The sequence below is a fragment of the Mauremys reevesii genome, linkage group 25 (assembly GCF_016161935.1).
Source record: "Mauremys reevesii isolate NIE-2019 linkage group 25, ASM1616193v1, whole genome shotgun sequence".
NCBI lineage: Eukaryota > Metazoa > Chordata > Testudines > Geoemydidae > Mauremys > Mauremys reevesii.
This window is the reverse complement of record NC_052647.1, coordinates 11,420,459-11,438,770: the sequence shown is the minus strand read 5'-3', so window position 1 is coordinate 11,438,770 and position 18,312 is coordinate 11,420,459. Positions and strand designations below refer to the sequence as shown.

General features: G+C 50.2%; 1 protein-coding gene across 3 annotated transcripts in view; it reads right to left on the bottom strand.

The window, feature by feature from the left end:
- The window catches only part of CC2D1A (coiled-coil and C2 domain containing 1A), a 34,538-nt gene extending 17,667 nt beyond the window's left edge, over nucleotides 1-16,871 (bottom strand). The window contains exons 1-17 of one of the 3 annotated variants that reach the window (XR_005591194.1): nucleotides 16,595-16,871; nucleotides 15,682-15,770; nucleotides 12,462-12,594; nucleotides 12,080-12,189; nucleotides 11,416-11,481; nucleotides 9,918-10,055; nucleotides 8,477-8,828; nucleotides 8,201-8,325; nucleotides 7,404-7,476; nucleotides 6,521-6,616; nucleotides 5,523-5,653; nucleotides 4,368-4,440; nucleotides 3,766-3,905; nucleotides 3,112-3,250; nucleotides 2,552-2,724; nucleotides 1,469-1,591; nucleotides 731-789 (exon numbers count right to left, since the gene is read on the bottom strand). Coding sequence is in view for 2 of the 3 variants with exons in the window: in XM_039514160.1 (XP_039370094.1) it covers nucleotides 731-789; nucleotides 1,469-1,591; nucleotides 2,552-2,724; nucleotides 3,112-3,250; nucleotides 3,766-3,905; nucleotides 4,368-4,440; nucleotides 5,523-5,653; nucleotides 6,521-6,616; nucleotides 7,404-7,476; nucleotides 8,201-8,325; nucleotides 8,477-8,828; nucleotides 9,918-10,055; nucleotides 11,416-11,481; nucleotides 12,080-12,189; nucleotides 12,462-12,594; nucleotides 15,682-15,744 (1,994 nt within the window). In the remaining variant the exon portion in view is untranslated. Of the gene's footprint in view, nucleotides 1-730; nucleotides 790-1,468; nucleotides 1,592-2,551; nucleotides 2,725-3,111; nucleotides 3,251-3,765; nucleotides 3,906-4,367; nucleotides 4,441-5,522; nucleotides 5,654-6,520; nucleotides 6,617-7,403; nucleotides 7,477-8,200; nucleotides 8,326-8,476; nucleotides 8,829-9,917; nucleotides 10,056-11,415; nucleotides 11,482-12,079; nucleotides 12,190-12,461; nucleotides 12,595-15,681; nucleotides 15,771-15,888; nucleotides 16,066-16,594 lie in introns of those variants that run through there. The other 2 variants (XM_039514160.1, XM_039514161.1) reach the window with 2 other exon arrangements.
- Nucleotides 16,872-18,312: the final 1,441 nt, after the last annotated feature.

Below are 18,312 nucleotides of genomic sequence, written 5' to 3'. Positions count from 1 at the left end.
CTTGCTGAAGGCATCTCTGTGTGCCTGACCCACTGAACCAGTTCCTGTCTCACAAATTCACACCACGAGCCTACGTCCAACAGATGTGGAGCAAACTGGACCCATTTGGGCCAAGACAATCTTAATTCGCAGTCTTAGCTTTGACTCAGGTTGGGGAGTGGAAGATAGATTATTGAATTTAGCGAAAGCACCTTCTAGGATGGAGAGAGAAACTGGAGACATGGGGTCACCAGTTTAATATGATCACTACAAACACTTTCTATATTTAATATAGCACCCTTCATCCAAATGCTCCAGAAGTTGCAATGCTTTTAAGTATTTCGCCCACCACTGAAATGTAGCTACCTCTGGAGTAGAGAACAGCAGCTGATGTGTGCTGTTAAACAACACTGCACAATGAGGTGTCCTGTGTGCCAGGAATTTTAGGCAGGCAGTATGGAATTACCTATGCTGGAATTTAGCGAGGACACTGGCGCTGGGAAAAATGCCATAGGATCGTTAACCCATGAGCAGTCAGGACCTCTGCTTAGCATCTAATCTGAAAGGCAGAACATCCAGCAGAGCCCCCAACACAGCCACATTTCGGAAAGGAAATGAACGACTTCCCTGATAGAAGCAACCAGGAAGGACACCCTAGGCAATTCTGCAGCAGCGTCATGGTGTGTACAACCAACACAAGGAAAGGAGCCTGAGGGAAAGGGGGAAAGAAAGCACTCCCGCTGACACTTACTTGGTTGTTTCGGCGATATTCCCTAGGTGAGTGAACTGCTTGGAGTAATTCAAACACATCTGGGACAAAAACACACGAGAGAGAAAGTTACTACAATCTGCCCTCCTCTGGCGCCTTCCAGCCAAGGATCTGCAGCACTTCAAACACGCAGACACGGCCTCCCGTGGAAGAAGTATTCTCATTCACAATTACAGATGGAGCCACTGAGACGGAAAAGGGAAGCTCACTCAGTGGGGAAACAGAACCCCTGAGTCCTGTCTCCCAAGTTATCCTTTCTCCTTTACAATCCACCCAGTACACTGCCATCGGGACGGCATTCCTGCCACCACACACTACAGCAATACACGTCGGCTTAACAAAACTGGAGTCTCCCTCAGCCCCCTGCCTAATGCCTTGGATCAGCAGTTCTTAATCTAGGAACCAACAGACCCCTGTGCTTTCTTGCTATGCCCCCCGAAATCCCACAACCCTTTGCAGAGAAGGAGGACTCCAGAAGAGGCAGAGCAAGTTTCACTTAACAAGACGCAGCAGCAGGTGTGACCCTAACACGCCTGGGATCACAGCTGGCAGAATCTCCTCCTGGAGGAAGAAGGGCAAGAAACTTGACTTAAGCCCTAGGCAGGAAAGCTCCAGTCCCTGAGGAATCCGCTGCCGTCACTGCTCTTCTGAAGAGCTTCCCAGGAGATTCTAAGCCTCTGAAAGCCCAACCAAGCGCTCTCTTCCTACTGCATCCCCCACCTCGTGCTGCTGCCTCATCAGCTTCATGAACTCCATGTACTGGCTGGCAGCCTCTGGGGAGATGCTGACCCCACGACGCTGCACGAGCATGAAATCCTCCTTGTTCACTGGGGCTTGAGGCACCTGAAACAGAAGTGAGGCATGACAGTGACCTGCGGTTTCAAGAGAAGAGATTTTCACCTACACACACCCATCTGCAAAAGTCAGTCCTGGAGTAAGGAATTGCCCATGCTGGACCACATCTTCCATCCGAGGTGCTCAAAACCCTTCTTCATTATCTCATCAAGCCTCACAGCCCCCGGAAGGCAGAGCTTATCCCCACTTTGCAAAGTGGACAAGTCACTTCCTCTTTGCATCTCCATTTCCAGAGTCCCAAAATGGGTCAGTATCAGAACCCGAACCCAGGAGTACTGACTTCCACTCTCCTGCTCTAAGCACTAGCCCCAACTCCCCTCTCAGAGCTTGGAATAGAATCCAGGAGACTTGAATGCTCACCCCCCTACTCTAACCATTAGACATATCTTCTGAGACAGGCAGAGATGTCAGCACTCCGAAAGCAAGTGCAGGGGGCGGGGTATTCCAGTGTTCAGCATGTAACTCAGCTCCAGTTATATTTAAGTTCAGGAGCTTGTGCATTCAATACTCCTGAATTCAGCCAAAAGACATAGCTATGAATATTCATGTAGTGGCTAGTTTTAGAGACAGATTATCATTACAGTATAAGTAGCAATATAACCATTTATCTTTTTGTTATGCAGGATCCCCAGAGATCTTGACAAATTTTAACAGTGACAGACGCTGTCTGTGAGGATCATAATGCCCAGCGCTAAAATGCAGCCACTTCTGGGGTGGGAAGTGTCAGCTGTCTAACTAGCACACAGCAACGGTGCACAACATGGTAGGAGAGGGAGTGAAAGATGCCATAATAAATGCATTTGGAATTGAAAGAGGCAGAATAGAATTACCCAGGCCTTCTGGGCTTTTGAAAAGGTCAGGAATCTTTAACGACTGAGTGGTCAGAGATCAGTATTTCTCACGCCGTGGATTGGTCTCAAATTAAATGCACTGCAGGGACCTCCTTACTTTGGTTATGTCGACAGGAAGCCCACCCTGGGACGCCTCGATCATGGGGTCAAGTCCCTTGGCCTGACGCAGGAACAGCTTCGCTCCCTCAATGTCATTCTTCTGTTTGGCTCGAAGCGCCGCCTGCATCAGTTGTTTTTTCCTGCCCTCCAGGAAAGCCAGCTGCTGTTGGGCTGCCAGGAGGAAGAGAAAGAAGATAGTCACATTGGGGGTGGCTGTCAGGACCTCATGCTACGGGTCGTCCGAGCTGGAAAGGGAAGCTGGGAATGTTGGTGTATTCAAAATACCGGGCCCATCAGACCCTACAGTCCTCTCTGGTTCCTAGCCTGTGCTGCCTTGTGTCACCATGCATGCTCTCCCTAAATCCTGGCCTGGCCTCCCGACTACACCACAGGTACCGAGTCAGACAAGGGAACCATTCCAGCCAGAGAACCGTAGCAGGCACCAGCACCACAGATCAGCATATAGGATAGTGTGGCCCTGAACGCAGTCTGGCCGCTTCCTACAGTATCGGCCTTGATAAAGACGGAACGTTTCTGAGAGCTGGAAAGCACAAGTACCTTTTGTGGTGGCTTTTGCGGTGGATTTGCCAGTCCCAGCAGGATTTGCTGCTGCAGGGGTACCTCCCGAAGACACACGTGGAACCAGCTTGGGCTGGGACGAGGCGGCTGGCTTTGACAGCGCAGGGCGGGAGCCCGGCTGTAATTAACAATCAGAAAAATACATGAAGCTATTTTTCTTACAACAGAACGTGACATTTCTGAACCCTGGGACTCAGGTAAGGTGGGAATTGAAACAAATGGAGAGGAAAAAAGCCAATGTTAGCTAGCACTATAAAATTCAACCCAAACACAGACCCAAAGGACTTCAAGGGACCATCGTGATCATCTGGTCTGACCTCCCACACATTGCAGACCACAGAACCTCACCCACCCAATCCTGTAATAGACCCCTAACCTGTAGCTGAGTTGCTGAAGTCCTCAAATCATGGTTTAAAGACTTCAAGTTACAGAGAATCCACCTTTTATGCTAGCTTAAACCTGCAAGTGACCTGTATCCAGTTTCCATAGAGAAAAAAGTTCCATAGCACAAATGAATGGGGTTCTGTATAAACTGGTCCCACCCCTGATAATCAGTTAATACAACTCAGCGTTGGTTTTAACTGAGCCATCTTGTGCCCAACGGATCAGGCTCCCAGATTAGCAGAACCTGACCTTTTTCATCCCTTCCACATTGTCATCTTCCTCATCATTCTCTCGGTCTTCCTGATTGGCTAGTTTCATAGCGGTTTCCAGGACTCCCATGATGCTTTGGTCTCCCGATGAAGCCTCCATGCCATGGATGGGTGGGAAGCCTGCCAAAGAGATGGCAAGTCTAAAGAGGAGATCGAAACTGATGAAACTACTATAGAGCGCTGCTGCGTACCTGAGCGCCCCAAAGAGGTAGGAAGATTCCACATCTAGCTACTTGTGTGATAATGCCATTCAAACCCGCTGAGTGAACAGTGCCATATAACAGAACTGCAGGGAACAAGGGGGCGATCTCAGAAGAAATGCCAAGGACCACAGAAAGGAGACTGAAATTCCCTCTTGCTCCTAGGGGAAAGGTCCTTCTAGGGCAGGGCTCAGAGACATTGGTGGGGATGGAGTGTAGAAATGTGCCCTGTTACTGCCAATGCTGTATGTGTTGTAAAACAGAGAGGTCTCCAAGCTGCTATTCCAGAGTGAAATTCACACATATGGAAGTTTTAAAAAACCATGAGTGAAGAGCGTCCTCTACTGTTCTACACTGGTAGCAAGATAAAACCAGAAAATACCTGGTGGAACAGGCAGCTCAGCAAAATCCACAGTTTTCCCCGCTTTGTGAGCTCGGATGGCCTCTTGGTATTGCTGAAAGAGAAATCAGGACTGAGTACCTCTGCCATGGTGCCTCACAGGCATGCCGTATCCCTTATTATTTACACTAGGGTAGCACCTATGAGCCCCAGTTGTGGGCAAGGAACCCGTTGTGCTAGGTACTGTACGAACAGAACAAAAAGGTGGTCCCTGCTCCAGAGAGTTTACAATCTAAGTATCAGCCAAGAGGCAGCAGGTGGATACAGACAGATGGGGGGAGCACAAGGAAACACTGAGACAATCCGCATGCAAGCTGCCAATAAGGGGGGTGGTCCCATCAACTAATCAGAGTCAGACAACCAGCTTGCGCCTCAGAATCTTTTTACTGAGGAGTTCGAATCTTATCCCCATGGAACCAGTTAGGGATTTCTCCTCCCATTACTGCACTGAGTGGGGTATGAGAGAAGAAACCTGGCTAACTCTAACATCCATTGGAATTATGCCATCAGTGGCAGATTAGATTCCAAATCATGGTTGAGTTTTGCTTAGGTCTAAAAGATCAGGGTTTTTTAAGCCCTCCATTTCTCTGTCAAGATACTGGCAATTTGCACCAGGCTTTAATGCTCAGCCTTCAAGAAGATATTGAGCAAAACTGATGGACTTTACGAATAAAGATGATAGGCACAAGGATCTTTCATGCATCTCTGAAATGCAGCAGTCTCTGGGGTGGAACGGAGCAGCTGTTTAACAGCGCACAGAAACATTTATGCTACTTGAAGTGATGTATCATGGATCCAAATGAAACTGCAGGGGGATTTGGGAAGGCAGTATGCAGTTATCCAAAATGTACCCCCCAACTTTTGGGGAAAGCACTAAAGACTAATGACTACGAGTGGGGAAGAATCTCACTCAATAAGATGGCACCTCCAGAGGCACTGTGCCCCCGGCAAGTGGGGTCAGCACCGACTCAAAGAGAAGGCAACCCCTGATTGAATCCCCAGCCAGCAGATAACACTGCCCCAGAAGGAATAATGCCCTGCTGTAGAGCTCTAATTCAGAACGGTATCTGGCGGGGGGTGAGGGGAGCCAGGATCCACGCAGAGCTGTAGGCCACAGGACTTTCACGCTTTTCTCACCTTCACAATGCGCTCGTGCATTCTTGCCTTCCGGTCATCTCCTTTGCTCTTGGCCTGAGCGGAGGCTGTTTTGTACCGCTCCATCCTCTGCTGCAGGGCTTCCAACATGTCTCGCGGGGGTGGAGGGAGCTCTGTTGCAGGGGTGGCGAGAAAGGGATGACAGGTTTATTGGGTTTACTTTTCTAACTTCTCCCTCCTTAACAAAAACCTGTAACTCTGCCCCAGCCCTCGCTGAGGTGGTGACAGGAGGCAACTCAGCCTTTCATTTCCAACCCATTTCTAACCGCTGCCTAGAATATCTCGCTCTCATCCTAAGTTTTCATCAGATGATCTCAAAGTGATTTACATATGAAGTCATAGAATTATCCCCCCTTTTTACAGATGGGGAAACTGAGGCACAAAGCAGGCCATGACTTGCCACCCAACAGGAGAGCCAGAAATAGAACCCAGGTGTTCCGAGTCCTAGTCCAGTGCTCTATCCACTCGGCCACACTGACTCCTCCCTGAGCATTGACAATAAATAAGAGATGTTCCCTGCCAATCAGGGAGCAAACGTGTTCCCACCCCAGCACTCACACGCCCACCCATCCCCGTGTCACGACGATTCTTCCGGTTACCCGAACATGCAGCACAAGCTCTGCAAGGCTCTAGAATGTTTTCTGGTAGATGCCGGGAGCTCTGCGGGTAACAGCTGAACCGGAGTTTGCACAGTAATTCCACTCAAGCTAGTGACACTCCCAGGCTTGCCTCCTCCTCCCCTCCAGGTCCCATTTACTTTCTGAGCAGGTTTTTCCTTTCACTACAGAGGGGGTTTGCTGTCCTTAGGAACAAACGCAAGGTTGGCAAGATACACAGCAACTACCACACAAGCAGTACAGCATGCAGCTCCCATTTGGTCTAATGGAAATTCCAGGGTTGATCGGCTGCACGGCATAATAAACAACCTCCAGTCACGCTGGGGCAGCCAAGGTACCAAGGCACCGTTCTGGAGATCATACCTGCAGCAGGGGCTGCTGATTTTGCTAAAGGCATGGTTGTCGACACAGCAGATTGTTGTCGTAGACCTGGGGACAACAGCTCCTTGGGCAGCTGGTCTGTGAAAATAAGATTTTAAGTGACAAGCAGAAAGTAAAGAAAAAAAAAATCAACCAACCCAGATTGACAGAAAGTAGAGAGGTAACTCCTCTCCCACCCGGCCCAGCCAACCCAGTCCTCACAAGGAGCAGCACCCAGATGGTCACTGCAATGATGATATTCCGTCTTTCTCTGGCACCTTCCAAGCCAGGATCCCAAAGCACTTAATTAAACCTCCCCTTTCCTCCCAGCCCCACTTTACAAACACAGCAATTGAGACACAGAGTGGTGGAGTCCCCTTCTAAAGGCCACATAGTCAGTAAGTGCCAGAACTGGAAATAGAACCCACGAGTCCCGACTTCCAGGCCCTCTCCAACCACTGGATGACACTAAGGGCTGGTCTATACCAGAAAGGCTTTGCTGATACAGCTGTACCAGTGCAGCTGTACTGCCAGAGCTCCCTAGTGCAGCTTTACTGGCATCAGGAGAGCTTTGGCTGGTACAATCCACCTCCCCAAATGACAACATAGGGACTCTTACCAGTCCAGCTGCATGTCAACGGGCGGTTTTGCAGGCATAGCCATGTAAGTCAAGGTGGTGGATTTCTTCACATCTCTGACCAATACAGCTATGCAGGCAAAATTTTATAGGCCTGTCTTAGCAAAGAAAGATCACGACTGCTGTGTTCACTCTTTTAGCACTTTCCTCCACTCAGTCAGTGCCTCCATTGCCACATCAATGAAATCAGCGGGAACCTTCCCAGAAAGCAGACGCGGCTGTTTGGCGAAGCTGAGTACCAATTCTCACCTGGAGGTGGGGGCAGATGGCCCAGATCCACGGTTTCACCTTTCTCCAAAGCTTCTACAATGGGATCAAAGCTCTGAAAGGCACAAGCCAGGGAGAATAGTACTTGTAACCGCTTTCTTCAAAAGATCTTAAAACACTTCACTCAAAACCACTCAAACCAACCTCGTATATCCCATGTGAAGTGGGATTTATCTCCAATTTACAACTGAAAAAAACAGAGCAATTTGCCCAAGGTTTCACAGTGAGCTGAAATTAGAACACAGTAGTCTTGGCTTCCAATGTTCTGCTCTAAGTACTAGGCCACATTCTCCCCCCAGAATCAGAAACAGAACCCAGGTCTCTGGGCTCCCAGCCTCCTGCTACAGCAAGTGAACCATACTACCAGCGCAGGTTCGTGTTGGTTACAAAGGGATGCTCCAAAGGTGGAGGACAGATGGGAGCAGAGGAATGTAGTTTCTTAAGCCACACCTGAGCTGGCCTATGGAGACAATAACTGCATCTGCATTAACTGCAATTTTCAAGGTCTTTTTTTGTAGAGGGGAGACCACAGTTTGATTTTAAATTCCCCATACGAAGCAGAACAGCTGAACTGAAGGAAAAGCCTGTCCCAGAATAAGACTAGCCAAGGTGAAACAGTCACAAACATGCCACAGAACCAGTGGATGTGGTTTACCAGCAGCCTTCTAAGCACCAACTGGTCAACTTCTTAATTGCACCCACTGAAAGTGTCACTTCTAGGGCCAAACCAAAGCCCCTGCCAAGCTGACAGAACAGTGCTTTGGCTGGCAGGCACCTACCTTAGCGATGCGGTAGTATTTACTGGCCATCTCGACGCTGCCTTCCTGTTTAGCGTGCAGCGCGGCTAGCTTGTACTCCCGCTGCCTGTCCTGTAGGAGCGCCTGGGTGCTGACGTTTTCAGAACCTGTAGAGAGACAGAGAAAAGAGCCATTGTGCTTTGTGTTTCAGAATCATCCGATGCAAGGTCGGGGGAACATCATGGTCATAGATCAGCAGGAATTTATAAGCTCAACCTACTGTGATGAGAGAGAATGAAAAGGCCCCCCCATGCTTACCTGATAGTGCCAAAGGGACAGGTTTTTCCTCTGGTGTCTCCGGGGATCTGATGGGCAAGGCCAGGGCTGGCTTTGGAAGTACAGGAGGCGACGGCTTGGGAGACACAGGAGGTGGCGGCTTGGGAGATGCTGCAGAGGGTCCCTGTGGAGGTGCTGCAGTGGGTGGCTGTGGAGGAGAATGGCTGGATAAACTGAACCTTCCGTTGGGTGCGGAGCCCTGGGATGACAGAGTCAGTGGAGAAGGGGATGGCAGCTGGGAGTTCCCGCTCTTTCCTAGTGCAACTGCGGGGGGGATTTCTTCCTCATCAATCTTTTTGCCCTTCCTCACAGAGGTCAGCATGTTTTCTAATGTCTTGGGAAAAAACAACAATGGATAATTAGCGATAAGCTTCCAAACTCTCACTCTTGGTTTTGCCAACAGCTATAGAAAAGAGGCGCTTTAAAATTAGCCAGAACTTCAGCTAAGAGCCTGACAGCAGGAAAACTGGATACCACCACCTTAGTCAGCCCAGAAACTGCAGCCTAATTAGACCTCAGAAACCCACAGCCTGTCATCAGCTAAAAAGCCATTCCTCAGCCAAACAGCAAGTTCCTAATTCCCACATTTTTCATGACTAGAAGGTAGCAGCCTCTTAGATGAGTGCCATTCATCCTTCAGGAGCCAAAAGTGTTCTACAAACCGCATGCTCTTTATGGACAAATCTATCACAGAAATGCAGCTCTCAGTGGTGGGAAGCAGCAGGACGATTAGGAACAGCACACTGTCAGAGCACATCCAGTTTCGTAAGTGAAGACTCCATACCCAAATGAAGATGCAGGGACAATTTTAGGGCGGCAGAATAAAAGTACCCAAGATAGAATTTGGCCAGGATGCTGGGACGAGCACTCTGACTTGAGAAAAGCACTATGGGAACTTTAATGACCAGGAGTGATCAGGTCCTCACTTTTCCATCTAATTGGAAAGCCCACACCTGCAGTTGTACAGGATCCATTAGGACGATGCTGGGGCCTTTGGGTTCAATATTATCTCTGAGGACACAGCTATATCACTTAATATTAAGACATCAGAGCGCTGCATCCCCTGCAATATACTGTTGCTGAAGAGGTTATCAGCTATTGTATTATCTATATTTAGGCACCTCAATAAAAATGGCCTGATTTTCAGAAGGGCACAGGACCCATAGCTTCCTCTAAAGGCACTAGGAGCAAGGCTGAAAAAACAGGCCCCTTACGTGGGTGCCTAAATATGGATTTAAGTGCCATACTTTGACGTCTGAAAATGTTGGCCATGCTCAGTTGCAAATTTAAGATCAAACAATTTCTATTAAGTTTCTAAAAAAATATTTTCGGTTTTATTCTTAAAAAGCATCTTGCAAGACAAGATGGTTACCAAGCCGTTAGCCTGGGCACAGCATGTTCAGGTGCATTATTTAACGCTCACCTTGAGGCCTCGTTCATATCTACGCACTTTGGCCCCGTCTCCAGCTTGCTTTGCGTTAGCGATGGCTGTTCTGTACATTTCCAGCCTTTCCACCAGAGTAGATTCTACGCTGCTGGAATCAGCTGGAGTTTCATTCACCTGTAAGAGCCCAGGGAAGAGGAGGAAAAAGTGTTGTTAATTAATCCAAAGCACTGGCCTAATGAGGGACAGCCATAGCAACACTTCCAACGAGCGACTGATTTTGTTCAACTCAAGACAGTCAAACTAGATTGATCAGTTTCACTTCCTGGTTCTTACATGCTAGAACAATTCTCCTGGACAACGTGGGTCTACAGTGACCACAACTCAGGGTCTCTCTGTTCAGACACTAAGGACTGAGGGTGGGCAGCTGGTGAAGCAATTGGTGCCTTAGAAAGGTCTGAAAGCACAAGGCTCTGGAGTTGGGGTTAACTAATCCAACCACACACAACAAAAATGTCCCTATTCATATTAGATTTTCCCCGTCCGTTTTTTGTTTGTTTGTTTTTAAAACAGAACTGATTTTCAACTAGTTCAGAGTCTTTTAAAGACACTCACAGGAAAAAACAACACATTATGTGAAGGGACTTGGTAAAGGAATAAGAACTCTCCTCAGGGTATACCAGGGTTCAAGCAACGGCTACTAAAAACTGAAGCTGAGGAAGGATGCATTCATCTTCCATATTCAGGAAAGCCTTTAAAAAGACAATGGAACAGCCAATGTATGGCCACAGGAAAGTGCGGTAGTTATGACACACTCTCTAATGAAACTGAGAAATTAATGGCAGTAGTACAAGGCCTTTTCTGCTAGTAGCAACAACCTAGACTCAGAGGTTTATGATTTTTTCCCAACTTCATCAGCTATAAATTCTAAAACCCATCTGATTTCAAGACAACTAAATACTCGATTTTTCCTTAGGGACTTGGCTCCTGAAGAGTGACTTTACTGGGGGTGCACATTTAGGCCCTGATCCTGCAATTTATGACACACGGGACAGCAGCTGCACCTGCAAAGCGCCACTAAGGCAACGTGGCTCCCGGCGGTCACAGCATTCTGCCCATACATTGCAAATTTCTGGAGTGTGCCTCATCTTTTCCACCCAATTATTTTGCTCAATTTACAGGGAACAAAACAAGCCTCCTGACTGTCTACCAATGTCACCAATTCAATCTGGATCTGAAAAAACCCAAACCCAATATTGTAAGCTGTCAGAACCTGGCTCCAGCTCACTCGTTCCCCCTGAACCGACAGGAAGATGAACTGTCATCTCATAGGTCGTTTACATCTTTAACGTTTCTGCAATGCTAAGAGGCACATATGCTGGTTTGCATCAATGGGGTGAGCATATATAACTTCCAGACACACCGGGAACAGATACGTAGCACACGGAGGAGCCATTTCTGTATTATGGCCACACTTTCAACTGGAAACAGTGAGAAGAATGAAAGAGGACGCAAAGTTGGAAGGGGAGTTTTGCACCTTAGCAGCAGGTATTGCCGCATCCTTGATTTCTTTCTCTTCACCCAGGACTTCATTGAGTTCTGCCTACAAAACAAAGAAATTTGGTCTCTTAATTTTGTTTAGAGATGCACAAAATGTAAGTCACACTGATGGGAAGTGGAGCAGCAATTTATAAACTTCAGCGAGACAGATTAAGGGTGACAACTAGCAAGGGAGAAGCTTTGCAGCAAAAGTCCCAGCACTTCATGAGTATCTCCTCCTTATTAGGATGGGACAGGCACTTATGTATAATACACCATCTTTAAGGAAATGGAATAATCTAGGAGTCAAGTCACTAATTCCAGTATATACAGATCAGTAACACTGCGGGATTCCTGTATGAATGTCAGTATAATGGGTTTAGCTCACAATGCAGCTGTGAGCAAAATTCAATAGAAGGATCCCTGGTCAGTGATACGCTGAGGTATAAAACTTTTTGGAGAAAAAAAAATCCTGTTTCTCCAAGAGGACCTAGAGGGAGCAGGGAGATGGCAGATGAATGGATCTATTTGCCTGTTGCTACACAAGAATTCTCATTCAGACAGGTCACTTTAGACATTCCCCACATATGAGGCATCGACCTGATAACAAGGACTTTTGTGTAACATTCCCAGTCCTTCACCGAGTACAAAGTCCTTCATACCATCAGATCATCTTCATCTTCCAGATCTTCTTCCTCTTCCCCATCCTCTTCATCCAGGTCCTTCATGCAGAGAGCGGCCATTCTCTCAATAGCTTCCATGGGCAAAGGGGCTGAAAAGAAGAGGAGACAAATACACAACTCATGTCACATAACCGTTTAATATCAGAGTTCAGACGAGTGTGCTGGGGGGGGGGGGCGGGGGAAGAAAGGTCTAATTGCTAAGCACAGGACTGCGAGGCTCTGCCACTTCTCTCTCGCTGTAGCTCTGAAATTAAGGACTAGAAACTTACCGTTTGTAACTCTTTTAATCAAGCCCTTCTGGGATTCAGATGTGTCCTAGCTGAGCAGATGTATAATGGGCATAGAGTAGAGAACCACTTACTTTTCCCTTTCGGCTTCTCTTTTGAATCTGGCCGACCTCCGACAATAGTTATTAATTCTGCTTCCAGTTCACCATCCTCCTCCTTATCATTGTCCATCATCCCATCTGGAGAGAAATCCACTAGCAAACCCATCTAGAGAGGATAAAAGACAAACCATGAGTCCATGGTTTCCTAATAGGCAACAAGAGGCAGTGGTATCTAGTGCTTAGATCCAGGGACCAGGCGTCAGGTCTCCCGAATTCTAGTCTCAACTAAAAGAGGGAGAAGTGTCATCTGATGGTTAGAGCAGGAGATAAGGAGGGGGTACCCAGTATCCTGCCTTCTGATAGTGGTAAGCGCCACCTGGAGCCTGTACTGCACCCCAAACCCTCTTCCTCAGGCCTGAGTCCCCTCCCACACCCAAACTCCCCCCCCAGAGCCTGCACCTCCTCCTGCACCCCAACCCTCTGCCCCAGCCCTGACTCCCCTCCAACACTCAAACTCCCTCCTAGAGCCCAGAATCCGCACCCTCTCCCACACTCCAAACCCCTCGTCCCCAGCCCAGAGCCACCTCCTGCACCCCCAAACCCTCTCATCCCCGGCCTCACCCCAGAACCAGCACCCCCAGCTGGAGCCCTCACCCCCTCCCGCACCCCAATCCCCTACCCCAGCCCAGTGAAAATGAGCGAGGGTGGGGGAGAGCGAGCGATGGAAGGGCCTCGGAGAAGGGGAGTGGTCTCGGAGAAGGGACGGGGCAGGGCAAGGGTGTTTGGTTTTCTGCAGTCAGAAAGTTGGCAACCCTAGTCACTTTACCGCCCTGTGCCAATTTTCCCCACTGATAAAATGAAACTAACAGGACACCTACTTACACTACTAGGCATTGCACAGTTTAACATATGTTCATGAAGCATTTTGAGAGCCTCATATGAGAGGAGCTACAGGAGTATAATCGTATTACACAACACATTCTTTATGACAGCTTCCCTTAACGTGTGGTCAGGGCGTGTCTTGGAGGGCACCTCATTGTAATATCGGCGAGGATTGTTTTCATACTGCTTGTTAAGAAGAATCATCTCTCCCTCCAACAGAGACTGCTGCAAAGACTTAATTGCAGGTGTGTATGTGCTTTTAGAGGAGTGGTTGGTTTGCGCTTCCCAACACCTGTCTAGCTTGGAGTTTGACCCAATCCCTGAAGGGCGGAAGAAGAAAGCATAAGGGAGCAGGCCAGACTTTCAACTGAGACAGGGCAGGGCAGGGCAACACAAATCCTATATTCATGCACCACTACGTAAAAATCCCTGACAGATGGCAAAACTCAACTCAGTACCTCCTCCTGGTAGATTACTAAAAGAAAGGCTAATGCAAGTACTATAAACCTTCAGACAGCCTGAAAATGGGGAAGCAACATGCGATCCCCTCACCCTCCAAGCTGCAGCACAGTCAGATACATTTTACGATCTATCAAGGTTTATAGCCAGTGAAATTGAAAGCTCTCACCAATTGACTGGTCATACATTAATTTTATTGAAAGCAGGATTCAAGCGAAGGGGGAGGTTTAATCCATTATCCACACCTAATTGGATTCTGTCTGACCCAGAGCCCTCCAGCACATGAAGAGGGCTGTTACCATATGTCACTAGACAGTTTGTCCTCCACAGACTTGCTCTGGATCTCTGATTTGGTCCATGACTTGCACGTTGTGACAATTTGACCATTCTTAACATGCTCCTCCTGCAGACAGGTACTTCTATTAATAATTCAGTGAGGTGCCAGACAGCAGTACTAGTTACTGTCAGCTGTGCCTAGGTACCGCAGTGACTGGAATACCAGATACAATACCACTGAAAGCGTTAGCAGGTTTTCCAGCCATCCCAGCTTTTAGCACATAGGTAAGTTCAGTAAAAAGGGTGCAAAAGAAAAAGGTCTACAGAAGCTCAATTACCCACATCCCCGGATACAAGAGACCTGGAATAATGCCCAGCTTTATCCACCACAGACTGAAAATGCTGCAGGATGCTGGACCATCCATCCCACAGAGTGGCAATTTAACCTGGGATCTATGACAAGCCATCAAATTTTATTCCTCTGAGACAGTCACTTAGGAGCAATCAAGTTCCCACCCTTAGATTGGCACATGTGCTGCCCAGATTAGCGAGTGGCTGGCACAGTGTTACAGAAAAATTAGCTTTGAAAAGTTAAACTGATTCTTTGACATTTGCAAACCCATATTTAACACCATTCATTTCAATCATCTTCAGCAAAATCCTAAATTCTCCTCCCCAATCATTCTAGGAAAATAAAGCAATTGTTTGACCATGCCCATGCCAGTAGCTGTCAGAAAGGAGACCTGCAACTCACGTAAACCTTCTGTGTGATTCTGATCTAGGTTAATAAAAGTTAGAGACAGAAACAACTCAAAAGATCACCCTGCCCATCTGCCTGTACACAGAGATTGAGAAATCTCAGATTTTTAGTTCATTATGTAAACACAAATGAACATTAACATCAGGAATTCTGCATCATGAAACTAGGGTAAAAGTAGACGCTGTGCTTTCAGGAAATGTACACACCACTATTTTAAATTCCACACATTAGTATTTTTCTTGTTTACTTTTAATTCCACGTTTTGTGCATTAGCAGAGAGATGTTGGGAACAGATGAATCACTCCTCTTCATCTGGTCCCATCTTTGTCCCAAGGGGCTAGGGTGAGGGGTATGATGATGATTTGTTTACTTCTATTATTTCTGGTTTGTCAGTTCTCCTGATGTGATTTCTAAATGACAGAAAATCTAATTCCCACCTTGGGATGGGGACAGAGGCCACTTGGGTTACAACCTGGCCAATTTCCCCACTGGCTAAACCAGTATTTATACCATAAGGCCAGCAGGACAGAATTTTTCCCACAATGAAAGAACCAATATTACTAACAAACAGCAACAATTTTTCATCTCTATAGAACTTTTCATCCCGCAGGAGCCCAAACTTTACAAACTACAGGCCTGGACCTGCTCCCACTGAAGTCAAGAGTAGCAAGGTTGGGGCCTTTATACACACAAAGGTTACTTCAGAGATCACTTGTTGGGGGGTGGGAGCAGCAGCCACAGGGATTGAGGGAATTTCAGATTCTGACAACAGGACAAGTACATTTTTTTACACCAAGAATCTCAAAGCAGATCCGAAGGGAGAGGTGTTTCCTCATACAGACAGGGGAGAGGTAGAAAAGGAAACCCAGGACTCACCTGTCTGGCTTTGGCAGCACCACTGCGTCCTGGTGGTGGAGGCGGCCTCCTGTTCTTGCTCATTTCTTTTTTCTCCCCCTCAGACTGAGCTGAAGAGAATCAGTGCATTATTAGGTCAGATGGAGCTAGATGGTTACAATGGGATCACTCAGGCACTGTCCCTGTGTTTCCACTCCCTCACCCCATGGGGCAATTTGGCTAACCAACCTCATTCCTTCCTCCTCCTAATGCTTTCTTCTTCCCCTCCTCTTCACATCTGCCTACTCAGCCCTCTGCCGTCATCCCAATTTCCCCCTCATACCACCTCCAATGCCCCTCTCCTCCCAAGAGACCCCAACTGCCAGGAGCCCTCCCACAAATCCTCAACACAGCACACACACTTCCCAGATCCTTGCTTCCCTCTCAACCCAGGAGACACATAATGAACTATCCTCCCTGCCCATAGTGGTCCCTCTCTCACCCTGCTTGAACTCCCCACATGCCCCCCACCCCCAGCAACCACACCCTGAAGCCCCACACAGCTCATTGTTCACTCCCCCATAAGCCTACTCCCCCCAACCCCAAGGCTTCTGCCACCACCAGCACCCTGCTCCCCCACCCAGAAACCTCCCACCTCCTGACCCCTCCCCCCAGCACCCTGCTCCCCCACCCAGAAACCTCCCACCTCCTGACCCTCCCCCCGGCACCCTGCTCCGCCACCCAGAACCCTCCCACCTCCTGACCCCTCCCCAGCACCCTGCTCCCCACCCCGATCCCCACATCCTGACCCCTCCCCAGCACCCTGCTCCCCACCCCAGCACCCCCCACACTTGCTGACCCCACAAGAGCCTCGCTCTCTCCCCCAGCAGAGGGCTCTCTTCGAAGACACCCCGAGGGCAGGGGGCCCCATTCCCTCCTTATCTCCCCAACTCACTTCCTGCTTTGCCCAGGCAGCTGTCAACAACACGCCTTGCTTTACGGCCACCGGCACACCATTGTCGCAAAACCAGCGCCGCGGTCGACTTGCTTTACGGCACCGGCTGAGGGGGAAGGGACTACATTTCCCAGAAGACAACGCAGGGAGGTAACAGAATCGCGCATGTGTAATAGTGGAGGAGGCGTGACCTAGAGAGGGGCGGGGCTAACAGACAAAGGTCGGGAGGGCACTTGGAACCCCTAAACGGAGGGCGTGGCTGAGAGACAGAGCGGAAGAAACCTGGGGAGGGCCCCGATTAGGGGGCGGAGCTAAATGCCCAGCCAGGGAACTGAGGGCGGAGCGGCGAAGCGAGGGGGGCGGAGCCAAGGAAAGGGCGGGAAAAGTGTTGTTAGCCGGAGCTAGCGCGAGCCGCCTGCGGCGACGGCCTGAGGCGATGCCGGCGCGAGCCCTGAGGCGAAGGGCGGGGCAGGGGGTGAGACTCAGGATGGGCGGGAAAACCCTGGTTGCGCTGAGGGGAGCGGTACCCCCCACTCTCCTGAGGTGAATATGGCGCGTCCTTGGGGGCAGGAGGCCCACCCCGAGGACACCCCCGGGCCTCAACAGACGCCGCAGGGCGGTCGGTCGCTGGGCTGCCCGGCGCCCTCCCACCGTAGCCAAGCAACGTGGGGCAGCGTGTTGGCAGGATGCGGCTGTGCCAACAGGCTCTGGGCTTTTTGCTGCCCAGAGCAAAAAAAAAAGATTTGGCTGCCCCCCACCCCAGCGCTGGGCTCTCACCCCCCCCGCAGTGCCCTCCTCCACCTGCACCCCTCACTGCCCCAGCCCTGGGCTCTCCCTTCCCCCCTCCCCCTGCTGCCCCAGCGCTGGGCTCTCACCCCAGTGCCCTCCCCACCTTCCCCACTGCCCCAGCCCTGGGCTCTCCCTTCCCTCCTTGCCCCAGCGCTGGACTCTCACCCCTGCCCTCCCCCACCTGCACCCCCTGCCGCTCCCGCCCTGGGCTCTCCATTTCCCACTGCCCCAACCCTGAGCTCTAACCCCTGTGCCCTCCCCACTTGCACCCCTGCTGCCCCAGCCCTGGGCTCTCACACACACCCCCCGCCGCCCCAGCCCTGGGCTCTCAATTCCCCCCACCGCTGCCCCAGCCCTGAGCGCTCACCCCTGTCCCCCACCCGCTGCTGCCCCAGCCCTGGGCTCTCACCCCCCCACCCGCACCCCCAGCTACCCCAGCCCTGGGCTCCCCCCAACCAGTGCTGACTCTGCTCACTCTCCCCTCGCCTCCAGCTAGTCCGGCGCTGGCAGGGTCAGGGTAAGCAGCGGGGCTCCCGGGCTGCGCCTCAGCCCAGGGTCCCTCCAGCCAGGGCTCCCGCTTCCAGGACTGGCCGGGACCTGGGAGGGCAGAGCCAGGGGACCACCCCGGCAGGGGGCTGAGGAGCCCGGGCAGGGTAGCTCCAGGGGGAGCGGAGCCCCAGAGAGTGGGACGTGGGCCCCGCATGGCAGCACCCCGCCCTCTGTGGCCCTGCTGCTGCTTCTGGCCGCCCTGCCAGAGTCCCTGGCCGCTTCACCCAGCCCCCACTGCGGTGCTGGGGGGCAGCTGCCCTGCAGCACCTGCAGGCGGCTACAGGGTGTCCCCCAGCCTGAGTGTCCCCTGCTCAGAGCCTGCTCGGCCCAGCCACAAGGTGCAGGTGCTGCTCCCCCACGGCGCGAACCGTAGCAGCCCC